At 46.1% G+C, this 23,622-nt stretch overlaps 2 protein-coding genes across 3 annotated transcripts in view; one reads left to right on the top strand and one right to left on the bottom strand.

Annotated features, from left to right (window-relative positions):
• Nucleotides 1-1,759: 1,759 nt before the first annotated feature.
• LOC142468831 (uncharacterized) lies at nucleotides 1,760-9,021 on the bottom strand. The gene is made up of 4 exons (XM_075575447.1): nucleotides 8,765-9,021; nucleotides 5,688-5,719; nucleotides 4,301-4,403; nucleotides 1,760-2,623 (listed from the first exon to the last, which is right to left on the bottom strand). The coding sequence occupies exons 1-4, from the start codon at nucleotides 8,838-8,840 to the stop codon at nucleotides 1,875-1,877; spliced, it is 960 nt and encodes a 319-aa protein (XP_075431562.1). The 5' UTR covers nucleotides 8,841-9,021; the 3' UTR covers nucleotides 1,760-1,874.
• A 245-nt stretch (nucleotides 9,022-9,266) lies between these two features.
• Nucleotides 9,267-23,622, top strand: part of ANP32A (acidic nuclear phosphoprotein 32 family member A) — a 37,894-nt gene continuing 23,538 nt past the window's right edge. Inside the window, exon 1 of one of the 2 annotated variants that reach the window (XM_075575451.1) lies at nucleotides 9,267-9,342. The gene's annotated coding sequence lies outside the window, so the exon portion shown is untranslated. Of the gene's footprint in view, nucleotides 9,343-9,387; nucleotides 9,549-23,622 lie in introns of those variants that run through there. The other variant, XM_075575450.1, reaches the window with a different exon arrangement.

Below are 23,622 nucleotides of genomic sequence, written 5' to 3'. Positions count from 1 at the left end.
ACTGCCTGCATTGCATGGATGATCACTGCCTGCATTGCATGGATGATCACTGCCTGCATTGCATGGATGATCACTGCCTGCATTGCATGGATGATCACTGCCTGCATTGCATGGATGATCACTGCCTGCACTGCATGGATGATCACTGCCTGCACTGCATGGATGATCACTGCCTGCACTGCATGGATGATCACTGCCTGCATTGCATGGATGATCACTGCCTGCATTGCATGGATGATCACTGCCTGCATTGCATGGATGATCACTGCCTGCATTGCATGGATGATCACTGCCTGCATTGCATGGATGATCACTGCCTGCATTGCATGGATGATCACTGCCTGCATTGCATGGATGATCACTGCCTGCATTGCATGGATGATCACTGCCTGCATTGCATGGATGATCACTGCCTGCATTGCATGGATGATCACTGCCTGCATTGCATGGATGATCACTGCCTGCATTGCATGGATGATCACTGCCTGCATTGCATGGATGTTCCTAATTCTGAAGGATGTTTGCCTTTTTTTAACGTTCTGTTTCATTTTAGTTAATATTTGAGTTCTCGGGGGAGTCATTATGGGCCATTACAGGTTAACACACCCCAGTTGGCATTAACTCCAATTGATGGAGAGTCAATGCCGGATCAGGGGCGTTAACCTGTAACAGATTTTAATAAATAACCCCCACAATTGTTCTTTGTGACTGTTAAAAAGCAAGAATAGGAGCGTGCACTTTGGGCACAATTCCATAGTGTCAATCCCAAGGAAAAACTGTGCTAACTCCAGGAATCTTAAATTAAGCAGCTCCAAATCAACAGATTTACTGAAAGTCTGTCTGTTTGTGTGTAAAGAATGACATCGATCTCACAGTTTTTCACTGGCCATGGAATCCATCCAGCTCTGAAGCTTCTGAAGTCATTTCTCTTTTAAGGCCTCGCTTTTGTCAAGCAAGAATGATACCTCTGTACAGTAGCAATTTCACAAATTCAGTTTACAAGTGATTCTTTAAACAAGAAAAAAATGTTTAAGTTAAACTATATTCAACACCCAGGCTTGGCCAAAATGTGAAAATATTGTGTGTTTGGGTAAAAGATCTTTCTAATTTACCCTTTTGTTAATCCTTTGCCCCCCTCAACAGGTCAGGTGTTCAGTATATCCATGTTTCAGCAAAGGTAGCTCAAGCACACATTCAATTTCTGACCGAGCCTCTGATTGAGCCACCTGTGCTGAATCGGAGATATCCTGAAAACCTGACCTGGGGGGGGAGTGGGGGCGGCTTGAGGACTGGAGTTGAGCACCCCTGGTTTATAGGTCGTGAAAGTCAAGGCATGCGTCTGTCTTAAACTCTTTCACCAGGTCCCAAGTATGTGTACATATGTTTATTTATATTTCTATACAGTAACTACTGAGCACTGTGACATGTTGGAGGAAGTTGTATTTTCAAAGAACATTCATGTGAAGCCGGCCTGGTCTGGTAAATCAGTGTCATTTACATGAATCGTGTAATATGTTTCCTAGAGTGAAAGTGTAAGCAAAGCCCCAATCCGTATTTTGTGTCCCTTGCATTTACTGTGAAACATTCCGGCCTCTATGTACTAGTTACTAGTCCATAAAGTTACACTACAGCCCAGATTATCCACTTGTTGTATCAGTCTAATTTGAAATTATATTTAGTTCATTAATGTTCCGAAACTGCAATGGAATTTTTGTGAAGAAAATAAAATTAAAATAAAGCACCGCATTAAGAACTAGAGTGGAGTTTTAACTACAATCACTTTAATTGTAATATAAAAACCATCACATTATACACAGGTGTAAATGACACGTCACCCAAGGCTGAAACATTAAGCATTACTGTAGATTCAGAACCTAGCTGTTATTTTCCAGGAGAAGTTCTAACACCTTTGCTTCATCCTCCAGGATCTTGTTCAGAGCCTCCCGTGTGCTTTCCTTCATTTCAGGGTTTCTTGGGTACAGGAAATTTTTCAGAACAGCAAGTGTTGCAAATGCTTCTTCTGTGGCATTCATATCAGTGCTTTTTTCAACCAAAGATTTTATGTCTGGAAAGTATTTTTCTAAAAATGCCATTAATTTGTTGAACTCTTCGAGATTATCGTTTTGGGTCTTGTTCTTCGGTTTGGCGCTGCGGGAGCCAGCTCGGGTTCTAGCTGGAAATGTTTCTGTTTCTTGAAAGCTGTTTGAGATGTCCTCAGGATTTGGAAGACTATAACTTGGTGCATTTTCTATATCTGTGTAGGTTTTCTCAAAGTTTTGCAGATCTGTATGTTTATCTTCTGTCCCTGATGGTTCACTCTCCCCATTGGTGTGCTGGAAGGGCTCCATGTCAAGATTAAAGAACGTGTCAACAGAAAGGACAGGGGTATTATCCATTATTGTCGCAATGCTAGTAGCTAGGATTGTGTTTAACTCAGTGATGGGTTTCTTTCTTGTAGTTTTCGTAGTTGTTGTCGTCGTCGTCCTCTTCAATGAACTTCTATTCTTCCCACTTTTTTTTGTCTCCAATTGAGGGAGATCATTTAGCAAATTTACTAAAATCTGTCTGAGGCGTTTAAGAGCTTCTTGATCTTCCATCGCTGCCATAGTGTCAGTTGGAGTTCCTACAAAATATTGAAACATATTATAAAATGAGATGGAATATTAAAGAGATTTTGGGATTATTTGCAGGGCTACCTAATGCAATTCAAACTGGTATCAATTACATTTCTTGAGAGGCTGAAACATTAACAACACACAAAACCCCAGCAAGCTCTTTTTTTTTTTTTTTTGGGGAACCCCTGAGCCCCCACAATATATATATCTATATGTATATAAGTGTCAAAAAGGAGAGCTATTGAGCGTGGCATATGTATACTGGCTGAAACATTGCATTAAGGTATTACAGATTTGAATTTCTTTTGTGAAGGAACAGATCGAGAAGTTATACAAATTTAACAGATTTGACACAGACCCAAGCTTTTGAACTACTGTATATAAAAATCAACACAGATATTCTTACCACATTGTATAGCATTGTTTAAGAGGAATTGTAGATATATTACTTTACAATATCATTTGAAAATAAGATCTCAGGATAAAGGAGGCTATTAATTAAACGTTGATGGTGCAGATTGGGAACTCCCGTAAACTTCAATCTGAGTTTCCATGCAATATTGCCCAACTGCACTATTCAGTTTAATGAATGACCCCCTTCAATGTACATTGCTGCTGTAGTAAGATGCCAAGTAATAAATATTGGACATGAAAAGGATAACTGTAAATGATCAAATTCAGAGAAGCCTATGTTTAAACACACATCAAAAGTGATTTTGACACACTGCCTCAATTTTTGCTGCAAAATTCTGTCATAAAAAAGCCTTTGGTTCTACATTCTTACATCACGCCCAGATTTTTATGCAAGAAAGTTATCACCTCCGACCTGGCGTATTTTTGTTGCGCAGATTGAAAGCACAGTGACACTCAGAGGCACAGGATTTGATAGATCTCATAATCTGCGTGCCCTGTAACAACTCCTTCACGACACTATAATTATTACTTATTCTCTGAAGAAGTAGCGTTCGCACTACAAAACGCGTTGGATTTATGCCACATACTGTGTAAACAGTTATCTTTCCATTTTTTTGCTTTAGTTGCATTGTCCCCTTTTGATTTGTCCCCGCTCGGTCTTACTGCTGAGTTATACTCCTGGACTACCATATCAATTGGACTGTCATCTAGCCTGTGAGAGAGGCTTATTACGCGCGTGACGTCATCAGCGGGCGCCTGCTGCGCCCCAGTCACGTTATCGGAGGTGCGGTTCACGTAGTTTGGAGCAGGAATCAGGCGAACTCACGGGACTTCACTCGGGGGAGCCTACCTACGGCCCCTTCTGACATCGCTGCTACGAGTGCTGTTGGACTTCAGAGGAGCTCTTTGAACGGTGCCTAGGAGGATGTACGCCTCCGCTGTGGGACTACTGGTATCATTATCATCTACGGTTTCCTGATCCGGCGAGTGGTAACCCTATTATGCCTCGATGATTGCTTACTGATTTTTTACTGATGTACGCAGAACCTTTAATGTTTTAACATATATTCAATTTATTTCATACGTCACTATTTTGCGTTGTGCGCTGTGTTTTTGTCTCACTCTCCTAGCTCCAGGGGTGTTGAGCCACCCCATATGACGGCTGCAGACGCAATCTAATACACCAAATATTGTAAGGTTTATTTACCTGTTTGCACATAGTGTATTGGCATTATTAAGGCAATTAGTTTGTTACTTTTGCCATTACTCACGTGATTCCTGTTGTAGTTGCTCCTCTCTGTCTTTTTTCCTTTTTTTGTTACCGGAAGTAACACTCTCTGTTTGTTCAGGTAAATTTAGCGGCAAAGTAAAGATCTATCAAAGAAACAGCAATCAGCACCAAATCATGTTAACTATTCCTCCTGCTTAATCCAGAATATTCTCTTACTTGACCTTCAAATTAACAAACTAAAACATGTAATGTATCACAAGACAAATATATTGTAATTGGTTAATTACTAAAGATACTGCAGGTAGAATAATTCATGAAGATAATGGCACTTCATTGAAGTTTGGTTAATTGCAGATTCGTAGCCCCACCACTTGGCACTTTCTGCAATATCAAATTCTGCAGATAATCAAACCAATATTCTTCTAAAGTTTCACGAGAGTTTACTGATCCATTGGTTACTGACTAATATGGGGTGTAAGGTTCCCAAAGTCTAGGGCCGAGACCACAGGCCTAATCATGTCATTATCCCTCCAGGAAAACACTGACTCACAGAATCACCAGCCTTCCAGAGCTGGTATTTCAGGTCGGTATTTATCCTGCCAGACAGACCTTCACACTGCCTAGGTTATTCCTGGTTTTACATGTACAGTAGGTGTAAAAATATCTTATGTTCAGATAGGTTACTCAATAAGGTCAAACTAAAATGTTTCATACTCTACAATTTCACCAACTGTTCTTGATTAGGTGCCTCGGAGAAAAGGGAAGCTATTTTGTAGATGGTGATAAACTTGAACACACCAACATGAGATTGATTCATTGGAGAAGCTTTAATAAGACCTAACAAGGCTTTTAGAGCTTTTCATTTGTAGTGGTTCTTTAAAGCTGCAGTTTAATCCCCCCCCCTCACCCCCACACACAATCTGCACACTGACAAGTGATTAGCTAAATTGCCAGTCGATCCGTTGTCCTGTAATCGATCGCAGAATCGGGGGTTATTTAATTCACTGTTGGTGCTGCACAAGAGTACCCACAATGCAAAGTTCTGTGTGGAAGATGATGTGACCAGGCAGGCACTAGATACAATTGGTGCACTACTAGAGAGAGGGCAGGGCTCAGAAGAGGAAGGGGGTGTGACTTTGTAAATGGTTTCAATAGAAACAAAAATGCTTGCTACATTAGAATACATTAAAAATGTCTTTAAATATTATTTTTTAAATGCTACATGTATTTTCTCATAGTACAGAACTGATTAAAAAAAAATGTAGGGTTGAACTGCAACTTTAATGGTGTTCCATAAACATTCAGCATGCTTTCATTGATTTAGTTTCCTTCCATGTACATACAAGAATAAAACAACCCTTTTATAGTATCACAAACCCTTTAAACATGTACAATAATGTACTGAAATAATGTCAATTAATATTTACCTGTATAGTTTCACTTTCAAAAGACTGTACCGCTGGAAAAAGAATAAATGATTATTGTATATTTTATTAGCATTTATTTGCTGAGCTCAAACACAGCAACATACAGCACAATTATTATTATTAAATTATCCTCTGATAACATAGCAGGTACATGGTGTATGAGTAACCCACAACATTTGCTGTATTTAGCCTACTGATAATTTTATTATTTTGCAACCACGGTCAGCATAGAGTGTTGTATTGTGCAACCATCCAAGATAAAACAGATCCCAGTCAATGTTCTCCACAGGTTGGGCTCCAGTGACAATAAACAAACATGTGTGAGACAGCCCCTCACCAAATCAAATTGTATTTCATAAAATAACTACATCAGAACATTGATGCAAACATTGTTTTCTCTCTAAAAGAAACCCTTTTATTCATTATAACATAATATTGTTATAAACAACTAAAGGAGCAAATCAGGTAGCCAAATCTTGCAAGCACCTGACAATCTCTAAGATTCCCATAAACTCCACATATTGCTCTCCCCCCCCCCCCATCATAGCAGAATAGTCCGCTAAGACCGCGCACGTGACATCACGCACGCCTGTCGTCCAAGTGATCTGTGACTAAGAGGCGTGTCCATGACGTCACGAGCGGCTCACCCTCATTGGCTGAACCGCTCATGTGACCCGGCCGCCGCGAGACAAAGACAAAAACATTTGTCTCGAGAAAAAGCAGCCACACAAATCCCCCTAGCAAAATAAGCGCCGAGTGCCAGCGCGCTCTTATTCACCCTGGCCGCAGCCTAAGAAATGCCTCCTTATAACATGACAAAGTGTAGTTACTAAAAGCAGTTAACATCCCCTTCTCCCCCCAATATACATTTTTATACCTGGCCTCGGAGCTGATCAGTCATCCCCGGCCTAAGGGGGCCCACTGCTTGCTGGCAAAATAAACCTTTAATTTTTTTGTACTTTATTTAAAAAAACAAAAAACAATATGGCAGCAGGGTCACCAGCAGAAACTCGCAGCATCATCTCCTGATAACGCAGCTTTCCTCCTGATCGCTGGAGCAAGCCTGGCCCCACTGCCATTTTGTGTCCCATGGGCAAGTTTTCTTTCGCACCTTGAAGACCGAGGGGCAACGGGGTCAGCTCCAAGAGGCCTCCTGGTTCAAATAAGTGGGAGGAAAAAAGCAAGCACCCAGGACTACTGCTTTAATTTTCTATCCCTTTGAAAGTACATCAAACATTACTGTGATATTTAATTTCACACGAGTTGAACAAGGCAAGAGACACTCATAGGGACATACATTAAGCCTAAAAATAGTAGAAAACATGATACAGGGCACAAGGTGGCAGGGGTGGTACTGAGAAGATAAGATGGGTAATGGGAAGATATGGGGTTACCCGGAGAATATGCCCTGAAAGGTATCAAAACAAGAAAGTGGTAATTTATAGAATCATTTTACATAAGACCTCAGACATGGTGATAAGAAGAGCGCTGAGCAGCACTGAAGCTCATGCTCTCCTGCTCAAGCAGGAGCTTTTTTGTGTCCCTGCATGAGCGTCAGCGTGCGCGCTTGTGAGCCGGGTGGGAGGTGGGGCTAGTGCGCCGACGTCACGGACTGCGATTGGCTTTTGGCAGTCATGTGACCGGCCCTGCGCTTCCCTCAGCGGGAAAACGTAAATTTGTCTGTTGGCTGCAATTCCACACGCCTCTGCATGCCTGCGGAAGCGCCATCTAAAGCCGCGCTGAAAGGGATGATTCCCCTCGGCGCGGCTCAGCACAGTCTTTTTGACCATGGCCCTGGCCTAAGGCTACGGCCCCAGTCTCAACTGGCGGCGCATGCAGTTTAAAGCCGCGATCGGCGGTCTGTAAGGGAGCGCGGGGGTGGGGGGGCACGACCATGACGGGGCATATCTGCCCTTCCATTGGTGTGTCCCGACCACGTGATTGCGTCGCAGCAAAACAAAATTCTTGTCTTCCCTGCCAGCGTATGCGTCGCAGCGCTTTATGCGCCCACACACACAGCCACTGGAGACCGGGCCTAAGAGGTCACGGAGCTTGATGTGCACCCCTATAAGGCTGCGGACATGGTGCCGCAGTCCGCGCGGAGGCTGAGGGAAAGCGGGTGCTTTCCCTGGCCATAGTTCAGGCCGTGGGGGCGTTCCTGGGGGCGTTCCTAGTGACGTCACAGAGCTGGCTCGCCTTCATTGGGCAAACCGCTCACGTGAGCGCCCTGTCGCGTGAGAAATCAGTTTTAACTGATTTCTCGCAAATCGCGCACCCCTCCTGCCTCCACGCGCACGCAAACACTGCCTTAAGGCAGTCTGTTCGCTCAGCGTGCAGACACGGCCGTGCTGTCTGAGGTACCATGGACGCAGCCTTAGGCTGCGCTTATAGTGCCGGCGACAGCGACGCCGCGTCAAAACAAATGCATTGCCGCCGGTGCGTGCGCTTATAGTAAGCGAGACCCGACGGCTTAGTCTCGATCGCTGGAAGTCATCTCAATTTGATTTTTCAGCGACCGCAGCCTGACATTGCGTCGCCATATGCGTAGCCTAACCTTTGTAAAATCATATAGGTTCTGGATTTGTTATAAAACTTCTTGGGCTGTATGTCAAAGCAGATGAGTGTTTCACAGAAAAACTGGCGCTAAAAGCTATTTTTGAGCGTGTCTTAGAATCAATATATCCAACTATTTTATTCTGTGTGTGTCTGCCCTGAAATTGGAGAGTCTAGAGACGATATACAGTAGGCAGAGGTTATATGGGACAATATAGGGAGTCATAGGGAGCCATTATATGGGGCAATAGGGAGAGGTTACATGGCCAATAGGAATTATAAGGAGCAAATTATATGGGGCGATATGAGGAGTTATAGATATGTAGAGGTTATATGGGGCAATATGATGAGTTAAGTGGTACAGTCACATTCTCCCAATTTACCACAATCCCCTCCTCCTTGCGGGATGTTACCACTGTCAGCTCCCTCCCCCCCTCCCCGTGTGTAACAAGGCCGCTGCTCCTCTTAATACCCCGAATTAATAAACCACCCCATAGCGCTGCGGCCTCCCCCTCAGTTCTCACCGGCGGCCTCGGCAAGGCTGGGGCCCCAGACACAGGCCGCCAGGCCGAGCAACAGGAGAACCGGCGGGGCCGGCATCTTATTCCCGGCCTCCGCGAAACATCAACGCCCGGCGCGCGAGAGACCGTTACATGGCGCGAGGCCCGTGGGGGGAGAGGCCGTTACATGGCGCGAGGCCCGCGGGGGGGAGAGGCCGTTACATGGCGCGAGGCCCGCGGGGGGAGAGGCCGTTACATGGCGCGAGGCCCACGGGGTGAGAGGCCGTTACATGGCGCGAAGCCCGCGGGGGGAGAGGCCGTTACATGGCGCGAGGCCCGCGGGGGGAGAGGCCGTTACATGGCGCGAGGCCCGCGGCCGTTACATGGCGCGAGGCGAAAGGCCCGCGAGGGGAGAGGCCGTTACATGGCGCGAGGCCTGGGGGAGCAGAGAGGCCGTTACATGGCGCGAGGCCTGGGGGAGCAGAGAGGCCGTTACATGGCGCGAGGCCTGGGTGAGCAGAGAGGCCGTTACATGGCGCGAGGATATTGCGCGTGGCAGGAAAAAAATGGCGGGATGAGAAGACAGAGGCCGGGGCAGACATGTAAGGTCTCGCTCACTAATAATGGAAGTTTCGCTCACTGAGACGGCAGGGGCACTCACTAATAATGGAAGCCTCACAAGAAGACAGAGGCACTCACTCATAATGGAACTCTCACTCACTGAGAAGACAGAGGGACTCTAATAATTGAACTCTCACTCACTGAGAAGACAGGGGGACTTTAATAATGAGACTCACTCCCTGAGAAGGTAGGGGCACTCACTAATAATGGGAGTCTCACTCACTGAGAAGGCAGGGGCACTAACTAATAATGGGAGTCTCACTCATTGAGGAGGCATGGGCACTCAGTAATAATGGGAGTCTCACTCACTAAGAATACAGGGGCACTCACTAATAATGGGAGTCTCATTCACTAATAATGGGAGTCTCACTCACTAAGAATACAGGGTACTCACTAATAATTGGAGTCTCACTCACTAATAATGGGAGTCTCACTCACTAAGAATACAGGGGCACTCACTAATAATGGGAGTCTCACTCACTAATAATGGGAGTCTCACTCACTAAGAATACAGGGGTACTCACTAATAATGCGTCTCACTTGGCTCAGGCTCGCTTATCAGTTAAATACTCATGTGAGGGTGGTCTTACTCCTTAAATTGACTAATTTGTCGGGTCATTCCCTCCTAGCATCAAACCTGCATTTATGGCAGTGACATGTTTAAGGGTTAAATTTAGCCGTGAAACACTTCTCCCCCTTCCCCCCCCATCAATATAAATATATAATAAGAGTATTTAAATACTGGTATTTAAATAATTGGTTTGTAAACATGCTGAGCTGGGCCAAGTAACAGCACTTCTTTCCTTTCTATTTATTATTGTTGTTCATTTGTAAAGCGCCAACATGTTCTGTAGCGTGGTACAATAGGGTGCAGAGTTACGTATATGATTGAGACACCTGTGCTGAAGCAGTAATATACTTAAAACCTGACCTGTTGGGGGGTCTTGAGGACTGGAGTTGAGAACCCCAGGGATAGAGTATGGCTCGGGTTGGAATATGGCCCATCCATTAAGGTTTTTTTTGGGGGGGGGGTGGGTTTGGTCCAGCCGCACAGCTGGTTTTCTGATAAGGGGAGGAAATGACTGTTTAAAGCAGGGGTTCTCAACCTTTTTTGGGGCAGAGGCACCCCTGAAGAACTCTTAAAATATTGGGGCACCCCCTGCTCTTCCGACCTCACTGATCCCCCTCCTTGCTTACACACACACCTTTTCACAAGCACCCCCCCCCCACACACACAGTCGCACACGTTCTTCTTACACACGCCACATTCACCCTTTTACTGAACACATACTCCACTTTTATCACCCCATCTCACAGAGCACGCACCCTCTTTATCACAAACACCACATTCACACCGTCCACTTCTCTTACACCACATACCTTCCTCCCTACATCCGCTGCTCAGCAGCATGTCCTACACGGAGTAGCAATGGAGACTCCCCTCTGTGCCAGGTGCTGGGAGAGGAGAGACGGATCCCAGCCTCTAGCTCCAGGCAGCGCGGGAGGTGCCCCCTAGAGTCGCGACACCCTTGACAGAGGGTTGTGGCAGACATGGGGTCCCGGGGCACCCTCGTAGAGAAACACTGGTTTAAAGAATATGATTAGTTACATTATTTCATTTGTCAGATACCAAGGATTGCACTTTACAGTCGCACCCTTTTGGGAGACCCCTCACAGTAGGGCAGTATCACACAATTACATGGATTCTTAGGCCCAGATTCATTAACGGGCGCTTCACTTTAGCATTTAAATGAATGGAAGTGAAGGCATGCTAAAGCTTAGCACCCTTGAGTAAGTCACGGCATAAGCTACTAAAATTAATGCATTAAAACTTTTTTCTTATCCAGCCCTAGTCCGCCTCCCCCAGTCTCAGATTGGTGACCCTGACAACAAGGAATGACCGTTCTGGGCAGAGACCTCTGTATGTGGCTTCAGTAAAGATATATGTTTATTCATGTTACACGGTTCTCACTGCTGTCCCTGGGTTCGTTTGCTTCTCACCACCCACTGTGCTTACAACACATCTTGTATATAATTTATATACATTTTATTTACATTCAAATCTTATAATACAGCCAATAAACTCAAAAGTATAATATATACACAGTAAGACAGTGAGGACCCGCAAAATGCTTCGTCACGCACCTCGCGACACATGCCTACCTCAACCCGTGACCAAATGCCCCACTGCCAAAGGTGGGGACAGTGCAGGGACCCTTTCCGAACTCCGCTCTCGTCGCACATCCCGTGGTGCCACAGGTGTCGCTCTTCAGCCTTGGCCCACGCGCGGGTGTCGCGCTGTTGGGGATACTGATGCTACTGGCCCAGCTTCCAGGCTACGCTCCCGCAGTGACGTCAGCAGGGCGCAACGCACATGGACTACGCGCAGGCAGCGCACGCACGCACCTACTCAGAGACTGGCTTCTCTGCACTATGCCACAGCTCCCCTGTCTATCACAGCAATGGTTACTGGTAAGTCCTCTTCCCTGCAGACTTCCTATTGGTTCCTAGCACTATATATGCTCAGTCAGCCCTTGGCAAGATGGCTCAGCATTAAGACTTCATTTGTGCGAAGTGCTTACTGCAATCCCTGCCTCCTTGTCTTGTACCTTGTTTCCTAGTACCTGTCTCCGTATCTGACCTTGGCTAGTATCTGGACTCCTTACTTCTCTAGTCCTGACCCCGGCATTACCTATGACAATCCGCACCTCTCCAATCTCGACCACGGCAAGTACCTACGACTATCTCGGCTTCTCCGACCCGGCTACCCACTACCAATCTACACTCTGGACACAATCTCACAGCTGGAGGTCGGTTTATTCACAATCCCCACCTTGGCCCCGCGGTCGCACCCTGTTCGTGGTGAGCACTCCGTTACAGACATGGATTTATACAATAGAAAAACAAAAAGAACGATTCCTGCGCACCTACCAACTGGCTAAAATAAAAGAATGATCTCATGAAAAAGGGTTATTTAGTTAAACCCTTTGGCCAAAGCATTTATAAGCCTGCATGCCCCGCCAAGGCATAACCGTATGCAGGTACCTACACTGAATACATGTAATAATTGTCCCATGGCTAGTGAAAAAATGTGTGAAAGCCCTGAAGGGGTTAAATAAAGCATAAGCTTATGTGAATAGTGCAATTAAAATCTGGCTAAAGCCAGTATCATATAGTTACCTTACTATACAGGTAAACAGTGGGTGCACAAATTCCCTGACGTGAATATGATAAAACTTACACATATTTATTTCTGTTAGCCTTATACATTCACCTACTCTTGAAAGAACAGTGATGTCCACACTGACACTGGGGGTGTATTATACCTGCACGAATTGGAAAATTGGTAGGGGCTCTGTGACAGCTATGTAAAGCAGATGAGCCAATAAACCTACCCCTATGACGTTTCAGTGATTCTATATTAAAATGCCCTTAGGGATTATGCAGCAAGGAAAAGGATTGCCTAATATTTGTGAGAAACTGTACATAATACCGTGCTCCTCCCTATAGAAGTTTGCTGCTGGTAAAAAGATACTTGCTGTGCGGTATCATGTAATTTTTCTCACAAATATTAGGCAATACTTTTCCTTTCTGCATACTCCAGTGATTTCCAACCTCTTTTGTTTGGAGGAACCCTTGAAGTATTTCGAAAAATCTCGGGGAACCCCTATCTGGCTGACACATAATAGGTTCAACAGGGGTCAGTCACAAAATTTCACACCTGACGAGCCACCTCCTATTTCCCACAATCTACCCATGCATTTCTCTCCCATCTGTCTTACTAACCTTCCCCCCTTCCAGCCTTGCATGTATTTCTCTCCCCTGCGTCTCACTCTTACTCCCTCTTTTCCTCACTCCCGCCCCCTCCCTTCTCTCACTCGCCCCTACCTTCTGTCAATAACCCCACTCACTCAATCCACCATACAAAATACATACCAAAAAAAACCACCACCAGGGGGGGCTCTGTGGTCCTGTAGGAGGAACCCCTGAGACTGCTTCAAGGAGCCCCAGGGTTCCACGGAACCCTGGTTGGGAATCACTGGCATACTCCCTAAGGCTTACATTTTTTGTAATTATGATAACAAATACAAAAACTTGGCCTATAATACAAAATAACTATTTACCAAATGTGTGCAATGTAATATTGTAACATGTTCATAATAATAATAGCATGTTCTTGTATAGCGCTGCTAGTTTTACATAGCACTTTAGAGACATTTTGCAGACACCGTCCCTGCCCCGCAGAGCTTACAATCTATGTTGTTGGTGCCTGAGGCACAGGAAGAAAAAGTGACTTGCCCAAGGTCACAAGGACTGCTTCAAACTCTGTGCCAGTCAGTGTCATTACTCACTGAGCCACTCCCTCTCTCTGTTATCCTTTACTATTCCTTTTGTTCCTCTATCTTATCTAGCCTGTAGTATACCATTATATTCCTAAACTGTTAGCATATTGAGGCACAAAAGGTATCCATTTATAAACTTTAAGACAGACAGACAGAAATCAATCTCAGCAGGAAGCGGAAAATTCAATCTCAGCAGAAATGTATTTTCTTCAACACAGATTCTTACATACTCTCGCACCTGCTAAATCTCTCCTAGAAGTAACATTTGGATATTGTAATAAGTGTCCTCCAAAACTGCTTACATACTGCAGATCCTGAATCAGACCGAGCATCATTTCCACTAATGCTGCTGAGGATGGCATTTTCACAGGCCCTCTGTGCCTGACGTTACTATCTGTTCCAGTGCAGACATCACGACAATGTTTGCACAGACCACTGTAGGAATTCCAGACAGCTTTTCAGGATCTCACACTGGAAGAAATGTCAATATTCACGGTCTTGTCAAAACTGAGCAGCTGCAGGTCCAGAGTTTTTAGGATCGTTACCTTATCTTATCTCTTGTGGTTTGATTGTTTGCAAACTGCTTGATGTTTATGACGGAAAATTGTTGATCCAGACTTTTATTTTTAAATCCTTTTGTTACTTGGTTACTGTCGGTAGTTTGAGAATAAGGGAAAGAACAATAATTGGATGGAAGAAAAAAAAAAATAGAACAAGTGCACATATGTCATGATAATATCATGAGATATTAGGTCATTTAATCCCTTTGGTGCTTGAGGGGTTAATGAGCTACACTTTGAAACAGGTCAGGACTGTTTCTTTGGTATGCTCTGAACTTCAAAGGGATATAATTGGGACGGGGGTCCACCCTGGATAGCTCACTCAAGGTGTCAACTGTTTTAATCAAGTTCTATAGACATGGTCTGGGTAAAATCAGATCTCACCAGAGGAATGCTTGGAACAAAGCATGTGAGAACTCATATATACAGTATACTCTGAACCAGCGACCTCTCTGGGGAAAATCCATAGCATTTGGTAAAGTATAGGATCTTCTGTCTGTTTTACCCTTTTATTTTAAGAAGTTGTTCTGCCTTTTATGGTAACTATGTTTTTTTGGTAATCCCTTTTCTGTAATCTAAGCACTGTATTTTTATATATATTAAAACATTTACTAAGTAATGCTTTGGGCTCTGAATGAACTGATTGCACGCTCTGGGGAGAGTAATTACGTTTCGGACACATTGTGCTACAGCTGATTTTGGTGTGTTTAAAGTGGGTTTTTTCTATAATAAATAGGGATCTGGGGCCCTAGCAAATATTAATCTGATATCCTTTATCATATTTGCATACCCTCAGGTGGCGGCAGTGGATAGATATGATTTGCAATTGAGTAGGGGGTTAATATTAACTAACTGGTTCATTGCGGAGGAGAAAGGTGGGGTGGCTAGAGTAGCCGTGTGTATTAACCCTGGTTGCATATCTAAGTCACGTGCTCACTTGTGTGCTGTTTATGGCGGGGTATATTGGGACGGATTGAGGATGGAACTCATTTGAGGGACCTTTGCAGAGGTGAAGAGTGGGGCAGCTGGTGAGCTGTGTATTAATCCTGGATCCGGTGGGGTTATTCTCCATTTGATGGACCTTTGCGGTGGTGAAAGGTGGGAGCGCTTGAGAGCATCAGTATTAATCCTTGTCCCCTATGCAGGTCACGTGCAAGTTGGTGTCAGGATCCGTTATCCTCGGTGCGCTCCTCTTACCCCAACCCACGACAGAGTGTTCCGCTTCTCCTGCCTCCTGCAGCACATCTCGCCTGCCGGCGAATACCAGCATTCCATCTAGGGGTACGCGCAGACCACACTCTGCACTAAATGCGGGCCCCGCCTCCAGGTTATGGTCGCGCGGTGACACCTCCCTCACGCAACGCGCACCCGCTATGCACGGCACTCGCACATATGCGCAGAATCTTTCTTGCTCCTCTGCCTATACTACACCTGTTGCTGATTCCTCTGCCTAAGTATACACCTGTACTAATATCTCCAGCCAACCACAGCCAGGCATACTCCTGAGTATGCTCCAACCTCATTGGGCTATCTCCCTTTATATGCTCAGCTGCTACACTGGCAAATTGGCTGAGCATAAACCTTCCTGCTAGCGAAGTGCTCACTGCTGTCTTGCCTCCAGTCTTGTCCTGCTCCTTGTTCCTGACCTTGGCTGCTCTTCCGGACTCTGCTCTTCTGTTCCCCTGACCTCGTCTACGTACGACCATCCGCACCTCTCCAATACTGACCTCGACAAAGTACCATAATGATCCGCCTCTCTCCAATCCAGACCACGGCTAAGTACCTCCTACGATCCGCTACTCTCCAACACCGACCTCGGCAAGTATTACTGACCATCCAGACCTCTCCTACCCCGACCCAGCTACCTCGACCAATCTACACTCCAGATGCGCCCACGCGGCTGCGGGTTGGTGTTATATCAAATCCCCACTTCGGCCTCGCGGTCACGCCTTATTTGTGGTGAGCACTCCGTTACATTATGCTCAGCCCTACAAACATGGATCCCGCTGAGGTGGGGCGAGTCTTGAGCACGCGTGCCAGCATGTTTTCCAAAATTTAAAAATACTTTTAGCAAAATGATCATCGCATGGATTTATTGCACCAGAATCTCATGGCCCTTTCTGACCGGGTACAAACCCCTCCTCTTAGTCCTTTCCCTTCGGGGCCTTCTGCTGCAACTATTGCTACTATGCCTCCCTCATCTGAACCCCAACTTCCCACACCCAACCGATATGGTGGTGACCCCCATGGGTGCAGGGGTTTTCTGAGCCCACGCGGCTGTGGGTTGGTGTTATATCAAATCCCCACCTCGGGCCTGCGGTCACGCCTTGTTTGTGGTGAGCACTCCGTTACAGCTGGGTGTCGTACGTGACAACCTAGTTAATGAATAAATAATAATTTTTAAGGCAGCAATCCCATTTTTTCTTTTTTAATAGGTTTGAAACAGGGTTTCCGGAGCTGAACCCCATTAATACTGCCTCCGTAGCCCCCAATTCTCACATACCCATAAGAGAGACTAAAACAGCTATAAGACCTCGCAGCGTGAAAGCAACGCAGTTAGCAGAATAGCAAGGTTAATTCCGGAAATAGTATTACAGGGCAGCATTTATCTTTTAGGGTCCTGTGACAGCCAGATAATACAGGATTTTTTTCTTCCATGCCGTTCCACATCGATATATTTCAATACTTGCGTAATCCTTGTATTGTCACTGTGTTGTCTCCAGTGAGAATTGTGGGCTATTTGAAATAATATTAATTCACTAACCTGTAATGCACTTTTTCTTCATTTGACTCTGAGAGTTTTGCAGAGATGGAAAAACCCTGCTTTTGAACCTAGCTGCTACACGAGTTGTATGGACTTTTTATGAGTATTTCTTCATTTGTTTAAATTGTATATTTTGCATTTTATTTGGATTGAGCACAGTACATATACTTATAAAGAACAATAATTACCAGATAATGTAAGGATTAAAGCAGCTGTCCCTGCCACGAGCCCCTTTGAGCTGAACCACATTACTTTCAGCTCCAGGCTCCCCCTGCAATACTTAGGGGGCGGCCCCAGTCCCTTCTGGCGTGCGCTGTGCGTTCAAGCTCCGACCCCCCAGTTAGGCCGGTCCCAGTTAGTACCCTGTTGCGCACCTTTCCCCAGCGGTGCACGACAGGTTTTCAGGCAGGCAGGGAAATTTAAACTCATAGTTTGCGACGGAGGCGTGGCCACGACCCCGCCGGCGGTTCAGCCAATGAGGGCGAACCAGCCGCGTGAGGTCATGGCCACGCCCCTGCAAACCCACCACCACGCCCCTCCCGTCGCAAACGCTCCCCCAGACCATAGTACCCCCCTGCCGGGCGCGCACGTTACAGTGCTGACTGGGGACTCGCCCTTACCGGAGAAGGTAGCACCGGCACTTCCCTGTATTTAAATTCCCCGCATCAAGCAGGCCAATAGGAAGCCGCAGCAGATATAACCCTTTATTTTGTTTCCCCTGGAGGGGACTGCTGGGTGCTACCTTCACTGGTAAATATCTCAGGAACCAGAATATTCTCAGAGCTGAAAAGAGTGGTTATAGTCCTGCATGTAAAACAAATAAAGGGGCGGGCGATACGGGGTGACTGCACCTTTAAACAGACCCCACGAAACGGAAACATCTATTTTTACACAGGAAGAAAAGAAGTGAAAACGAAGCAGATTGTCTCTCAGGAAGCCTAGCTCTGTGTAACATCTGTGCGCATGCACAATATCCTGATGCTGTGTCCCAGTGTCATGATAAAAAATGGGTTGTGTTGTTATGAAATTGGAAGTAGAGCAAAAAGCAATGAAAATACTGAGGAAGGGGAAACTGGAATTACAAACTGGCCTTATTTAAAAAAAATAGGACACGATACAAGGTGGAAATCAAGAATAAGTAGGAAAATTGTAACTTCAGTACCTTTGGAGTATGGATACGTCATGAAATGTCAAGATTGATATGTAAATGGAAGACTTTATCTTAAGTATATCTTTGTCATGCTGTATCTATTAATTATAGGCTAAAGCTTTAAAATTCTGGGCATTATTGAAATCCCTGCTCTCTGATTGGTTAAAATTCCGGGCATTATTCATTTAGTAATGGCCGGAATTTTTGCAGCTTGCAATGTGTTTATTTCCAGCCAATCAGCTTTCAAAACAGTTCTGAGACAGGGCAGGGGATTGGTCAGGAGGCAGGAACAGCTCTCACAGGACAGGGGATTGGCCAGATAGCAGCAGGCAGTGACTCCTCCCCCTCCCTCCATGAACAGAGATGACAGATTCAGTTGAATTGGGGAGGGAGAGTGTTTGTGTAGCTACAAAGTAAGTGGCTGTCTGCAGTTTGTAGCTGCAGTTCCTCTGTGTGTGTGTGTGGTGTGTGTATGTATGTAGCTGCAGTTTGTGTGTGTGTATATGTATATGTAGCTATAGCCAGTGTGTGTGTGTGTGTGTGTGTGTGTATGTATGTAGCTGGAGTTTGTATGTGTGTGTGTGTGTGTATACACAGAGGGGGCGGCAGTGTAAGCGTATATAGAGGTGCTTTAATGTATTAACCATTTATTTTAATTTAAAAAATCTATATAACTATACAAAAGTGTATTATTTATGAAAAAAAGCCTACATTTAGCCTCTAATAGTCATAATCCCCTCAGAACAGCGTATTACTTCCAGCCAGGGCATTATTGGCCAGTAATGCCCTGTTCTTCAGGAATTATTACTTAAGTATATGTATGTCATGTATGTGTTTTCGTGTGTGAATAGCAGCCATGTATGTTGTCACATACACGCTCGCCCATGTGTACACCTTTGTTCCATTAGAGATCAAAGACCGTACTTATTACATTTAATATAATAAGTTAATGATTACAAAATAACATACAGTAACGATATCAGATAGTGATCAAATAAAAGGGAATAATACAGAAATCTATACAACCAATATACACCAAATGAAGGTGCAGTGAACCAGGCCCTTCAAATGAGTCAGAGTAAGTTCCTCGTGGGGAGAGGAGGGGATTTGTGACAAATTCATATGTAATGTATTCGATATCTTGAGAGATGTTCTACCGTTTGTCATACTGGAATCCTATGAATTCTGATAACCAAATACACTGTTTTATATATGGTACTGTATATGCAAGTGTTGTACAGAATATACATTTTTGTTCGTGTTAATGATAAAAAGTATACTGTCCAGTGGGGAGCCTTCAGCATCTGGTTTTCGGGGATTTTTATGACTCGCTGCTTTTAGACATCACTTTCAGTTCTCCGTAATTGTAAGTCACAGGATAAAAGTACCTGCATTTACATGTGTTGGAAAAGAACAACCAGTGTGGGCTTGTAAGATTCAGGTGTTCATGCCTTTTTGATGTTTCTTACCAATGTATTGAAGCTTTAGTATTTTACACATTTTTACATATATTTTCAGGCTTCAGTGGGTTAAACAAAAAAATCTTACAGCAATTTTACCTTTCTGAACAAGTGATACTTTTGCTGGCCATAGTTTAGGGATATATTCAATAAAGTTCAAAAGTTGTGTGTGTGTATTGCTATATTCATATATTTTTCGGTGACAATAACATGTGTTCCCTTATAGTAATATTAACGTGTTTAATCGTTTATTTTAATACAATTAATTTTGATTATATTTCTATTAAATGTTAACTACTGAAAATTGTTTAACAAAGACCAGTTTGTGTGTTTGATGAACTGCATGCAAACTGACTGAAATCCGTGCAGCTACTGTACATCATATGATGCACGGATTTCAGTCAGTTCATCAAACACACGAACGAGTAAATCTCAGATAAGTGGTTTTGGGTGATACAAGTTCCCAAGCAGTTGTGTATAAAGCAGCTATTATTTGATGAGAAATTGGGAATTCACACAGCAAGCTTTCTGTGTTACCCGAGTGCTTAACCAATCCTGTATTCTCCAGGAACACGTCCTACAAACGTCACCGCGTGAAATGCAACAACATGCGGATTCCCCAGGAACGCGTCCCACAAACTGCACCGCGTGACATACAGCAACATGCGGATTCTCCAGGAACACGTCCCACAAACGGCACCGCGTGACATACAGCAAAATGCGGATTCTCCAGGAACGCGTCCCACAAACTGCACCGCGTGACATACAGCAACATGCGGATTCTCCAGGAACACGTCCCACAAACGGCACCGCGTGACATACAGCAAAATGCGGATTCTCCAGGAACACGTCCCACAAACGTCACCGCGTGAAATGCAACAACATACTGATTCCCCAGGAACATATCCCACAAACGTCACCGCGTGAAATGCAACAACATACTGATTCCCCAGGAATGCGTCCCACAAATGTCACCGCGTGAAATACAGCAAAATGCGGATTCTCCAGGAACGCGTCCCACAAACGGCACCGCGTGAAATACAGCAAAATGCAGATTCCCCAGGAACGCGTCCCACAAACGGCACCGCGTGAAATACAGCAACATGCGGATTCCCCAGAAACGCGTCCCACAAACGGCACCGCGTGAAATGCAACAACATGCGGATTCCCCAGGAACACGTCCCACAAACTGCACCGCGTGAAATGCAACAACACGCGGATTCCCCAGGAACGCGTCCCACAAACTGCACCGCGTGAAATGCAACAACACGCGGATTCCCCAGGAACGCGTGCCACAAACTGCACCACGTGAAATACAGCAACATGCGGATTCCCCAGGAACGCGTCCCACAAATTGCACCGCGTGAAATGCAACAACACGCGGATTCCCCAGGAACGCGTCCCACAAACGGCACCACGTGAAATACAGCAAAATGCGGATTCCCCAGGAACGCGTCCCACAAACGGCACCACGTGAAATACAGCAAAATGCGGATTCTCCAGGAACGCGACCCACAAACTGCACCGCGTGAAATACAGCAAAATGCGGATTCCCCAGGAACGCGTCCCACAAACTGCACCGCGTGAAATGCAACAACACGCGGATTCCCCAGGAACGCGTCCTACAAACTGCACCGCGTGAAATACAGCAAAATGCGGATTCTCCAGGAACGCGACCCACAAACTGCACCGCGTGAAATACAGCAAAATGCGGATTCTCCAGGAACGTGTCCCACAAACTGCACCGCGTGAAATACAGCAAAATGCGGATTCTCCAGGAACGCGACCCACAAACGGCACCGCGTGAAATACAGCAAAATGCGGATTCTCCAGGAACGCGTCCCACAAACGGCACCGCGTGAAATACAGCAAAATGCGGATTCTCCAGGAACACGTCCCACAAACTGCACCGCGTGAAATACAGCAAAATGCGGATTCTCCAGGAACGCGTCCCACAAACGGCACCGCGTGAAATACAGCAACATGCGGATTCCCCAGGAACGCGTCCCACAAACGGCACCGCGTGAAATACAGCAACATGCAGATTCTCCAGGAACGCGTCCCACAAACGGCACCGCGTGAAATGCAACAACATGCGGATTCCCCAGAAACTCGTCCCACAAACTGCACCGCGTGAAATACAGCAAAATGCGGATTCTCCAGGAATGCGTTCCACAAACTGCACCGCGTGAAATACAGCAAAATGCGGATTCCCCAGGAACGCGTCCCACAAACGTCATAGCGTGAAATGCAACAACATGCCGATTCCCCAGGAACGCGTCCCACAAACTGCACCGCGTGAAATGCAACAACATGCGGATTCCCCAGGAACGCGTCCCACAAACGTCACCGCGTGAAATGCAACAACATGCGGATTCCCCAGGAACACGTCCCACAAACGTCACCGCGTGAAATGCAACAACATGCGGATTCCCCAGAAACGCGTCCCACAAACTGCACCGCGTGAAATGCAACAACATGCGGATTCCCCAGGAACGCGTCCCACAAACTGCACCGCGTGAAATGCAACAACATGCGGATTCCCCAGGAACACGTCCCACAAACGGCACCGCGTGAAATGCAGCAACATGCGGATTCTCCAGGAACGCGTCCCACAAACGTCACCGCGTGAAATGCAACAACATGCGGATTCCCCAGAAACGCGTCCCACAAACTGCACCGCGTGAAATGCAACAACACGCTGATTCCCCAGGAACGCGTCCCACAAACGTCACCGCGTGAAATGCAACAACATGCGGATTCCCCAGGAACGCGTCCCACAAACTGCACCGCATGAAATACAGCAACATGCGGATTCCCCAGGAACGCGTCCCACAAACGTCACCGCGTGAAATGCAACAACATGCCGATTCCCCAGGAACGCGTCCCACAAACTGCACCGCGTGAAATGCAACAACATGCGGATTCCCCAGGAACGCGTCCCACAAACGTCACCGCGTGAAATGCAACAACATGCGGATTCCCCAGGAACACGTCCCACAAACGGCACCGCGTGAAATGCAGCAACATGCGGATTCTCCAGGAACGCGTCCCACAAACGTCACCGCGTGAAATGCAACAACATGCGGATTCCCCAGGAACGCGTCCCACAAACTGCACCGCGTGAAATACAACAACATGCGGATTCCCCAGGAACGCGTCCCACAAACGTCACCGCGTGAAATGCAACAACATGCCGATTCCCCAGGAACGCGTCCCACAAACGTCACCGCGTGAAATACAGCAACATGCCGATTCCCCAGGAACGCGTCCCACAAACGGCACCGCGTGAAATACAGCAAAATGCGGATTCCCCAGGAACGCGTCCCACAAACGGCACCGCGTGAAATGCAACAACATGCGGATTCCCCAGAAACGCGTCCCACAAACGGCACTGCGTGAAATGCAACAACATACTGATTCCCCAGGAACGCGTCCCACAAACGGCACCGCGTGAAATACAGCAAAATGCGGATTCCCCAGGAACGCGTCCCACAAACGTCACCGCGTGAAATGCAACAACATGCGGATTCTCCAGGAACGCGTCCCACAAACTGCACCGCGTGAAATACAACATGCGGATTCCCCAGGAACGCGTCCCACAAACGGCACCGCGTGAAATGCAACAACATGCGGATTCCCCAGAAACGCGTCCCACAAACGGCACCGCGTGAAATGCAACAACATACTGATTCCCCAGGAACGCGTCCCACAAACGGCACCGCGTGAAATACAGCAAAATGCAGATTCCCCAGGAACGCGTCCCACAAACGTCACCGCGTGAAATACAGCAACATGCCGATTCCCCAGGAACGCGTCCCACAAACGGCACCGCGTGAAATACAGCAAAATGCGGATTCCCCAGGAACGCATCCCACAAACGGCACCGCGTGAAATGCAACAACATGCGGATTCCCCAGAAACGCGTCCCACAAACGGCACCGCGTGAAATGCAACAACATACTGATTCCCCAGGAACGCGTC

Source organism: Ascaphus truei, chromosome 18 (genome assembly GCF_040206685.1).
Source record: "Ascaphus truei isolate aAscTru1 chromosome 18, aAscTru1.hap1, whole genome shotgun sequence".
Lineage (NCBI taxonomy): Eukaryota > Metazoa > Chordata > Amphibia > Anura > Ascaphidae > Ascaphus > Ascaphus truei.
The sequence above is the reverse complement of the archived record's forward strand: the minus strand, read 5'-3'. Positions and strand labels throughout refer to the sequence as shown.

Excerpts from the sequence above, each read along its gene's own strand:
- LOC142468831 (XM_075575447.1), bottom strand. The coding sequence starts at position 8,840 with ATGCCGGCCCCGCCGGTTCTCCTGTTGCTCGGCCTGGCGGCCTGTGTC. Across the intron at positions 4,404-5,687 it reads TTGAAAGTGAAACTATACAG|ATCTTTACTTTGCCGCTAAA; the intron begins GTAAATATTAAT and ends TTTCTTTGATAG. Across the intron at positions 2,624-4,300 it reads GCAACTACAACAGGAATCAC|GAACTCCAACTGACACTATG; the intron begins GTGAGTAATGGC and ends AATATTTTGTAG.